General features: G+C 49.7%; 1 protein-coding gene across 1 annotated transcript; it reads right to left on the bottom strand.

Moving 5' to 3' along the window:
• Positions 1-836: 836 nt before the first annotated feature.
• Positions 837-10174, bottom strand: LOC149329406 (uncharacterized). The gene is made up of 6 exons (XM_089559240.1): positions 10058-10174; positions 9070-9324; positions 5243-5569; positions 2494-3373; positions 1733-2033; positions 837-1185 (listed from the first exon to the last, which is right to left on the bottom strand). Exons 1-6 carry the CDS (start codon positions 10172-10174, stop codon positions 837-839), a joined length of 2229 nt encoding a protein of 742 aa, XP_089415366.1.
• Positions 10175-10459: the final 285 nt, after the last annotated feature.

The raw sequence follows: 10459 nt of genomic DNA, 5'->3' as shown, positions 1-10459 counted from the left end.
GAACTGCTAGCACACCTAATTCGCATTTGGCATAACTACGCAAATCAAACATCATTTTTATCAAGCTTTCAATTAGGCAGAGCTGTGTGCATTCCTTCGAATATGAATATAGGTTTACGCGAAACCATAAGGTGCACCTGGTCTCCATGCAACACAATCTGTTCGCGTGTAGCGCACCGCTAGGTTCACGCAAAGGAAGTAGCACGAAAGCGACAAAACGATAAAAACATTTATAATTATTTTATGCAAGTACTATTTATAATAAACAAGCGCATTCACTGAAGCACTCAAGGCAGGATATTTTCAAGGCTTTTATATATAGCAACTCAATCATTTGCTATTACTATTTACCCATAAATGCGTGCCATGAGGCTAATTCCGCAGCATTGTTATTGGACACGTGGTCACTTTTCATAACTTTGTTTTCAAAGCAGTCTGCTTCCCTTCCATCTATTCAAACCGCATGTTGCACAGCACACATGCGATGTTATGTTTTTTCGTTAGATACTTTTGCAATTTATCGTGTTGCTTAGAACGTGATGTGCATACGTCAAGTAGTCACTAGAAATTAATTTTAAAAAAGAAGCACTTGTTCGGGCTAAAGAGCCCAAACTTTCACTTCCAAATTCTGTTTTGCCCTTTACCGCCACTTGAGCTACTGAATTTTCTCCCATTCCATTTCCTCTGTTTGTCAGTTTTGCGGGTTACTTCCTTTTCATCCTGCTTCTACGATCTATTCATGTTTGCCACTCCTGCTAGGGCCAGAACACTGGCCTATACTGGCGTGAAATAAATATATAAATAAATAAGAAGAAACAGGAAGAGAAGGCGGAGCGTCAGCACCCGATGCCTGTCCTCGCGGGGCAACCAAACGCCTCAGCGAACTTCGGCAAAGTCATGGCGGCCACCCGTAGCGTCGTCGCCGCAGTGCTTCGCTCACTGCCGCCTCCGGGCATTGCGCAGAACGTGTGGCCCAAACGGAGGTAGTAGAGCTGCGTGAGCGCCCTCTCTTCGGCCAGCCGCGAATCACTCAGCAAGGACGCCCTGAAGGAGGTTTCGGAGGCCCAGCGCACCTGGACCACGTCTTGCCACCAGGGTTCATTGCCGGTGATCTCGAGTCTGGAAGCGTCTCTCGTGTAAGAGGCCAGGCACTGAATGTGCTCGGTCAAGTCCCAGCCTGAGCTCCTGAAACGGAATTCGCCAAAAAAAAGAGAAAAAAAAAACGTTTCGGTAAAGGCAAACATGGTGCCTTTAAAAGTTAACTCTTACGTTAATCAACTGCAACATACGCATTGAGTGTTTCACTGTGCCGAATACGAAGAAAATTTCTAGTTTGCACCGTGTGCCGCCCAACCCACTGATAAAAAGGAAACTGGTAAAAACTGAGGCCCGTCTACAAACAAGCATCACTGCTTGTCCTGGCGAAATATATGTATCCTTGTAATTGAAGCTCTGCTTCTTCTTGCTGGCATGATATATCAAGGGCGCAATATGCCCGCTGCCGTCGTGTGCTGATTGGGTCGTACTGAACTTAAAAATGGAGTTTGGTTGTTACGCTCATGCGTAGCGCAAGATCACCGCACATTTGTCTAGTCGTGCGGTTCGTTACAACGCGCTGGGGTGCCTTCGAATATACTGCTACGCCTTGGCATACCTAGATTACGGTTCCGAAATGCACTATTGCATGCCCAGCTCCCCCAGCAATAAACTGCACGAACAGCATAAAGGAAACTCGTTATTTGGAAACCTGTTATTTCGTGAGTGCTGCCTGGGAGACCCGGCCTGAAAGAACACCCGGGCCAGGTAGTATCCGATGGTGCCATAGTTCAGAACGTGCTCTCCTAATTGAGCGTAGTAGAAATCGGGGATTAGCAGGCGTTCGACCACATCACCGTCACTCCAGGAAGTTGACAGCACGTCGAAGTCCAGTAAAGGTCTAACAGACCGACCCCCACCGGCCACAAACAGGACAGCGTTGGCGATGAAGTCTGGCCCGTAGTTGGCCATGACCATAGGGTTAGTGACGTTGGCAACTGCGAAAAATGTGGTGAGCGAGCAAAAAGCGTGTGAATGGAAGCAATTCTTCCACAGCTGTGCCTGTATACTGTAAACAGTGCTGCGTGACATTTCCACGATTGTCGGCGTCGGATAAATATTGCAAAGTTTACGAGAACGGAAATACCTCAACCTGAACTTTCCAAAACACTGTGCCTCCTTTCGGAAAAATGTCGCATCAAGCCGATTCTCACGGTAAACAATTCGACCTCGTAAATACCGGTTGTAGTTGGGATAATTGTACCAATAGTAGGTGTGGTCTCAGTGTAAATACCGGTTGTAACTAGGATACCTGTGCCAAAAGTATGCGGGACCTCATTGATACTGTACGCTCCAGTAATAATCGATGATTTGCAGGGTCATATTCTTGCGTAAAATCCTCTGCTGACATCATGCGTGATGGTAAGATCAGTCTAACTGCTGTTACCATGCACTCACTTCGAAATGGACGGCGGGCAGCCACCATCTTCCCATGGTCCAGGACGGCACCCTGGGATATCTCCAAATGCGTACTGGCCGCCTTGAACACACCGTTGAGCACGCGTTCCGCGTCGACCGCACCCTCAAAACTAAGAAATTCAGCAATTATCCAGTTGCGATATACATCTCTGAACATCGTCTCCAAAGCCGTGATGCAGACTTCGTATTTGACATCATCTTCCGGTACATGACGATGCAGCCTAACCCGCTCCTCGAGTGCGAAGAACTCGGCCAGAGGTACAAGCATCAAGTACATGTTGGTCACCATTATGTCCTTCTGGCTTGAAAGGGTTTCCAGGATACTTCGTACGCCATCGAGATTCGTAATTCGAGCCGTCAGAGGCAAGGTCGTCAACTGCACAGAAGCTTGCGCCACGAAAACTGCCGTCCAGTTCCACTGGGACGAGTCCAGCTTGTGGACCGGAACTTCCAGCGGAGCACTGGTAGGACTAGCCTCTAACCTGAAGACGATGTCGTCGATTTTCAATATGGCGTCCGCAATCTGCTTTTCGAAAGACTGATTGTCGCTTCTGGGGCTTTCACCTTCACGCAGTTGACCATCTGCACCGCCATTGACGCGGTTGTTGCTAGCTCGCAACGCCTTGACGGCGCGCGTCACGATCACGTTACGGAACTCGGCGCTCACGTGACGCAGTATGGAGGTGCCTGGCGAGATGTCGACGAATTGGCCATCGTACGCAACTCTCAGAGCGGACAGCAATCGGAAAGTGAGCAAGTGAGTCACGGCCAAGAAAAATGACTCCTGGAACGTCTTCGCCTGGAGCCACAGGTCGATGAATATGTTGGCCGCGCGCCAAGCGCTGGTCAGATTTAGCGGCTGCATGAATAAAAATGGGAAAGCGTCAAAAGTGACCTTTGAAGTGAAAAGAACTGATAGACCTTGAGGAACTTCTAATATACCTTCTGTGCACGTAGGTTGCACGTTATTGCTGTCTCAACTTCAGCCACAGTAGTCTGCCACATAGTCTGCCAGCTATAGGGCAACATTTCCAGCGAACATAAGAAAGTGCATCCCCGTCCGCAACAACAACGGTCTGTTTCAAACGAGAATTTTAGCATAAATTTTCTCTATACTGCTTAAGTTACTGCTACATTATTCTTGCCATTGCTTAGTTGCTATGACGTCCGGCTCTTGAGCCCAACATAGCGGGATGGAATCCTGACCGTGCCGGCCGTATTTCTTCGGTGCAAAAGCAAAAAAGCGGCCGTTTTCTGTGCGATGTAGGTGTACATCAAAAACGCGGCGGCGGCTTCACGGCGAGGCGCGTGGTGTGACGTCATGCCAGATGGCGCGGCGAGCGCGCGGCAGCCGCCAGCTGCGGCGGTTGCTAAGCAACGGCTCAAGGTCGGTCTCTGGGCCTCCACGGAGCACCGCCACAGCGAAATCGCAAGTTCGCGGCCAATATAGCTTTCGATACAGAAACCCCGAGTGTCTAAACCGTTCTGCAGGCCTGAACTACAGCGTCTCGATAGCCCGCGTGCAGCTTTGGGACGTGCACGCCTAAGGCGCTACCTGTGCACCCGCAGCAAGCGTACACACGTTAGACACCTTTAGCAATAGACACTTTCAGGAGTACCGTGTACCGTGCTACCAATGCCGTCACCGGAGTACCGAGATCTCGCCTACCGCCAGTCCGCGCGCGCTGATTGGGCCCGATGCGGGAGGCGAGCCCACAGCTACCGGGTACCTGGCGCCCTCCATGCGATTTGCGCATGCGCAGTGAAGGCGCGCGGGCTCACGGCACTCCGGTAACAGCAACAGTAACACGGTACACGGTGTGCTAACAACGGTAGGGAAACCAAGGTAGCGGCAAGTTCAAACGTTCTACTATCTCTGCGCATGCGCTCATTACCCGTGAGTTTATTACAAAGCTCTAAAGGTAGCGGTACACGGCAACCCCATGGTAACGCTCTGCTGAGAACACATTGTTGGCTGAAACTGGCTCTACATTACCGTTACCATGCAGCCTGAAGTATAACTATATGGCCTCTTTTGAAAGGACACACTCTTGAGAACCTAGAATTATAACGTAATCACAAAAAAATTGGCAGAGGCTCAGCTTGGTTAAACCCGGAAATTGCGAAAGCAACTTCATCCGTTTCTTCAGCCCGCATCCGCCGTGTCTACCGCCGCTCTGCCCCCACGTTGTCGTTGTTGCAACTGGTATGACGTCACTCCGACCGCAGCGCTCCTAGCGGGAGAAGTGAGAGGCTCACCGCCCGCCGTGCCTACCCCCGCTCTCCGCCGACGGCACGAGTTGGGGCCCTTCTCTTTCACAGATGGCGTGACCTCACTCCTACCGCAGCGTCTTTAGTGGGCGAAGCGAGAGGCTGATCACCGCCAGCCATGTCTACCGCCGCTCTACGCTGACGAGCCGAGCCGGGGCTCTTTTCTTCCACAGATGGTGTGACGTCACTCCTACCGCAGCGCCTCTAGTGGGAGAAGCGAGAGGCTCACCGCCCGCCGTGTCTACCGCCGCTCTACACTGACGAGCCGAGCTGGGGCCCTGGTTTTTCGCAGCTAGTATGACGTCTTGTCTAAGGTCACGCTAAAGGTCAAACATGTCCACCGCCGCGCTACGCTGAAGGGCTCAAACTGTGGGCAGTATTGCTTTCGCAATAAAAAACACGTTAACAAGCGGTGCTAAAAGTCGGCAGTTGTGGCGTGCCGCACACATGCACGCACCCTATCGGAGAAGAACTGCAGGCAGGACGCGTATACTTGTGCCATGTGGGTGACCTGCTCGTCGTGCGGAGTCCAGCCAGCCGCGATCCTCCACAGGCTGTCATTGGCGACGGCCACGTAGTCCTTCCTCAGCGAACCCATGTACGAGACGTTCCGGTCGACGGCGCTCCTGCTGGACGCCTGCGTCGTAAGCGGGCCCAGTGCCCTCCAGTGGCCGCACACGAAAGCGTAGAAGTTTGTGCACGGGTCGGCCGAAACGTCCAAAGCGGCGGTGATGATTTTGACGGCGCTGAGGCACTCTGCAGAGCTGCACTGGTTGTCCATCTCCTGCGAGAACAAGACGCCGGTATAGTCATGCAGGTTCACCGCCGTTTCAGTGCACGTTAAAGATCCCCATGTGGTCGAAATTATTCCGAAGACCTCCTCTGCGGCAACTCTTTCCTCTTTTCTTCTTTCACTCCCTCCTTCATCCCTTCCCTTACTACCTCGTTGTTCAAGTGTCCACCGAGGTTTGAGAGAGGGGATTACTGCGTCATTTTCTTTCTTCAAAACCAATTTTCAATTTTTGAAGATTCACAGCTGAATACCGATCTTACTCGATGCAACCGACATTGATGTATTCACTCATTTAGTAACTATTTTCCTATTACCGACCGTGCGCCGACATTGCATCTTTTTGATGTTTTATATCGACATGGTTAAAAATATTTCACAATTCTGGGCTGCAATGTGCTTACCTAAGTCATGAAAATGGTCTAAAAATGCTATGTTTTCATTTTTCTGCGCTGGTAATGAGATAAAATAAGAAAATATTGTATCCGTCTTGGGGAGAATGATTTTGCACATAACTTAAAGAAGCGTAGTAATGTTTATATCGTTTAAAGTCACGATTTGTTTCCCTCATGGTTCCCCAGAGAAGGAAGGGCGCTCGAAATTACACTATGTGAGTCTGTTAAACTTAAGAACCTTAACCTGTAAAAGACAGTTCCAGAAATTCTGAGTAGTAAATAGGGTACGTTCTGAGCAGGTTAACATGTCTAGCCGTGGCTTCAAAGTAGTATACCATAGGTTTTCTCAATATGAACGTGTATGCAGCACGGAAAAGGAGGCCACAGCAGGACGGCGCAAAAGGGGTCTTGCAGCGTCATCATTTTCTTCTATACTATACGTACTATACGTCCATTGCTATGGGCGAGGGTGGCGCTGGTGAACACTCTCAATGTTCGCTTACACTGCACACAAATACCGCCGAAAGCAGAAAATTTGAAGTGAACGACGGTGTCGTGTTGCCGCTGGGATACATGCCAAACTATCGATGTCCACGCAAGCAGAATACTTCCGAAATCTGCTGTTGATGAGACCACTGCTTCTTTTATTTTGCTCTTGTCTACCTCACGAAAGCTCCATTTCCGGTATTAGTGGTCTCTCCCTGATTAGACTGCGGTACCCGATCGCTAAAGCTTCGCCAACTTCTGATCGTTCTCAATTCCCTTAAATTGACAGAAAACTCAACAGCACTACGGGACATGGGAGAAGCTATGGTATACGCGCAAGATCTTGACAAGTCTAAAGAGCCTTCTTTAGAAACGACAAAAAAAAAAAAAAACTTCCGGGGGCACATAAGCCTACTTACCTGCTATGATTGCGAAACGATTGTGCACTACTACTGTTTCCGTTGATGCGATTGTGGTTTGTTTGTTTTTTGTGTGTGACATAGTTCGCGTTCGTAACCAAATCGCACACCACTCGGAGCTCCGTGAGTTATTGCCCACATTTGCAGAAATGGTCATTGTCTACTTAGCAATCACAGATGGCGGCGAGTCCTGATGCCACTACAAGCTCATTGGCGCAGCGGTTAAACGATGCACCACTGCACTGGCCACTGGCTGGTCCTGTCACAGCCACTCGTAGGGATTAGGCGACTTAAGTTGCTGGCACAGAGGAACTGCTCGCGCAGCTGGAGTAACGCTCCTCTGAAATTAGCCGAGATTCTTCCTATTGGTTGCACCTGGCGCAGCGGTCTTGCGAAATTACCCGCGCTTACCCGAGTTAGTACCCCAGCTTACCCTAGCTTACTCCCAATGGCTGCAGCTTGCGCGGTGTTCGTCCGAATTTACCCGATCCTACTCGAGTTAATTACTACCGAGCAACTCTCGTAAGCTCCGCTACGTGTTCAAACTTTCTGTTAATACTTTCTGCACACACTTTACGCGGACGCCGCCCAAGCAGCCCACATATTCGGCCCAATATTGCAAATTAATGGTTTCACTCTGGTTCATTCTAAGACCGGTTTCTGCCTATACGAGGTCTGTTAGAAAAGTATCCGACTTTATTTTTTTTTTTGCGAACACCCGATGGATATGAAACAAGCGCGCTTGCATCAGGTGACCTTGAACCTTCGTGCGCATGCACGAATATTTTCCCGCCTGCCGACAGTGTCAGTCGCTGGGACGCAGCGTTTTAGTGAGGCAGTGCGCAGTGCTCTCGTCGGTTTTTTATTGCAAGGAAAATGGCGGAGTGACAAGAGCAGCGCTACTGCATTGAATTTTGCCATAAACTGGGCGACAGCCAAGTGGAAACTATTCGGAATATTCAGACGGCTTTCGGTGACGATGCTATGAGCAGCACACAGATTAAGCAGTGGTACCATTGATTTAAAGATGGCCGTACATCGGTGGAGAGCGAGCCACGCTCCGATCGGCCATCAACATGCCGAAATGACCAGGTCATTGCCGAAGTGAACGCTGTGGTGATGCGAAACCATCGCGTGACTATCCGAGAAATTGAGGAAGAGGTGGAAATGAGCAATTTTTCCGCACATTCCATTATCACCGAAGATTTGGCCATGGAGAGAGTTGCGGCCAAATTCTTGCCGAAGCTGCTCACAGTGGAGCAAAAGCAGCTTCGTGTTGAAGTTCACAGGACATGCTGGATTCCACAAACAGTGACCCCGACTTCATCAACATCATAATCACTGATGACGAGTCTTGGGTTTACGGGTCCGACCCGGAAACCAAATCTCAGTCGCCACAGTGGAAGCATTCCACGTCCCCAAGACCAAAGAAGGCCCGCCAAGTGCGCAGCAATGCGAAAATGATGCTGACTGCTTTGTTTGACTCCCTCTGTGTGGCACACCACGAGTACGCACTCCACAGGGTCAAACAATGACCAAAGAGTACTACAAGGATGTCCTCCGTTGCCTACGTGATGCTGTGCGGTGGAAGACACCGGAGTTGAGGTCAACAGGAAAGTGGCGCATCCATCACGACAATGCTCCCGCACATTCCTCGCACTTGATTCAGACTTCTTTGGCGAAAAACCAGACTCCTGTAGTTCAACAGACTCCTTACTCTCCTGATATGGCCCCTGCGATTTCTGGCTGTTTCCCAAAATCAAGAGGCCATTTTAAGCAGCGCGATTTCAGACAAGAGAGGACATTATGGCTGAAACGACAGCTGAGCTAAACTTCGTTACGAAAGGGGGCTTTTCGGACTACTTCTCACAATGGTAGCACCGCTGGGATGAGTGTGTGGAGTCCCAAGTAGACTACTTTGAAGGTGACTAGGTTTGCAATGCTCCAGTTATGCAAGTTTTTTTCCTTTGGCCAAAGGTCGGATACCTTTCTAACAGACCTCGTACATTTCCAATATTGGGCCGACCACCTGTGGTAACCGGCCTTTGCCTAAACATTTCCTATACTGCGCCGATCACCTGCGGTGCTTGGACACGCATCAGTCAAGTAATGTTTGCGCGTTTATAAATAAACCATCGCTACGCACTTTAAGCCACGTAGACGTTGCAAAGGCCGTGCCGTGCCAGCCGCCTACTCCCAGGACCCGGATGATCAGAAGCAAAACGGCTACGAAGACAGCGCCCAGGATGGTCACCAGGCCGACGGTGCACCTGCCCAGCCGGTATAACCCTGTGCTGTTCACCGAGTGGCAGTTCCTCGCTAGGTCTGCCGATATGCTGGAGCTGCCTTGATCGGCGAAGGCGGCCGACTCGCCCGCCACCTGTCGGCCTTTGCTGGCGGTCTTAGTCGTGCTGGAGGCGGGCTGATCACCTTGCTTGCCTTGCACGACCTGTAGAAGCGCGGTAGCGAACAGGCCACATTGCTGGTTGAGAGCAAAAATGCTGAAAAGTGGCTATTATTTTGCAGGCTCAACTGTCGCGAGCCTAAAACCTAAATTTGATTTGTGTCGATGCAGCAAAAACCGAGTCTCCAAGATTGCTTTAGAAGCACTAGTAGTAATAGCAACGGTATTACTAATAGTAGTAGCTGTAATGACAAAATTATCATTCGAAGTTAAATCAGCCATAAAAATAGCAACAAAAAAATAGTAATTATAGTATTAAGAATAGTATAACAGGGGAAATGTTAATTAGTGACGGCAGCAAACTTAGCCGTAGAAGTATAACTATTGGTACTACTAGCAGTGTGAGCTGCCAGTGTGGAATAGAGATCATCGAAAGGTAGAGAAGGAAACTGAAAGGAAAGGGCGGTGGCTGTTAAGTGGGCGTAGATGGCCACCATCTCAGCCGCGTGTAGATGAATGGTTGAGCGGAACCGGACGGAAAAAGGAAGACGAGTTAGAGGAGACTAAAAATCGTGGACTGTTTAGCTAGTGGTAATCACGAATTGTCGTGAACTAGAATGGTTCGCACTGCTTTTGCATGGTTTAACTTGACCTTTTATAGTTTCCTTGGTTGTTAGCGTATATTTCATAAGTTTTTGTAATATTTCACCATTTTAGACTTGTACTGCAGTAGAATTGGTCATTATCTGCATTCATTGATCTCTGGGAGTCCTCATACCACTTCTAGCGCAGTGGCAGACGTGCCATCATCCCGCGATGGCAGGTACGTGCTGCCACTGGTGGGGCATATGAGGACCCGGTTCCTCTTGCCTAGGAACCTCCTGCGAGTAATCATTAACTAACCCGCCACCTGCCGTGGTGGGCAGGTCTTCTCAATCCGGCGTGATAATGTCGCAAGGTCTCGTGGCCTATGTGGCACACCTGCCACGCAGGCTGTTGGAACCCAGTTCTTCCGGGTCGCGGACGGACCGCACAGAGACACAGACAACGGGATAACGGTGGCAACCACCTGCCAGAAGCAGGCTTTAGACAGATAAACAGACAAAGTCTTTAGAACAGAAAATAGAGCATATATGCGCCTTCCAATTAATTTTACAGTAAATGAGAAAATCAGCGCCTC

This window comes from Amblyomma mixtum, chromosome 9, assembly GCF_055824585.1.
Source record: "Amblyomma mixtum isolate Tamu chromosome 9, ASM5582458v1, whole genome shotgun sequence".
Lineage (NCBI taxonomy): Eukaryota > Metazoa > Arthropoda > Arachnida > Ixodida > Ixodidae > Amblyomma > Amblyomma mixtum.
Note: the sequence above shows the minus strand (reverse complement) of the source record. Positions and strands in the feature narration are given on the sequence as shown.

What these genes read in the sequence shown, in the direction of transcription:
- LOC149329406 (XM_089559240.1), bottom strand. Translation starts at nt 10,174, where the DNA reads ATGATTACTCGCAGGAGGTTCCTAGGCAAGAGGAACCGGGTCCTCATA. An exon ending in CTGCCACTGCGCTAGAAGTG is followed by an intron (nt 9,325 to 10,057) that starts GTATGAGGACTC and finishes GCGCTTCTACAG; the next exon opens with GTCGTGCAAGGCAAGCAAGG. An exon ending in TGCAGTTCTTCTCCGATAGG is followed by an intron (nt 3,374 to 5,242) that starts GTGCGTGCATGT and finishes TTATTCATGCAG; the next exon opens with CCGCTAAATCTGACCAGCGC.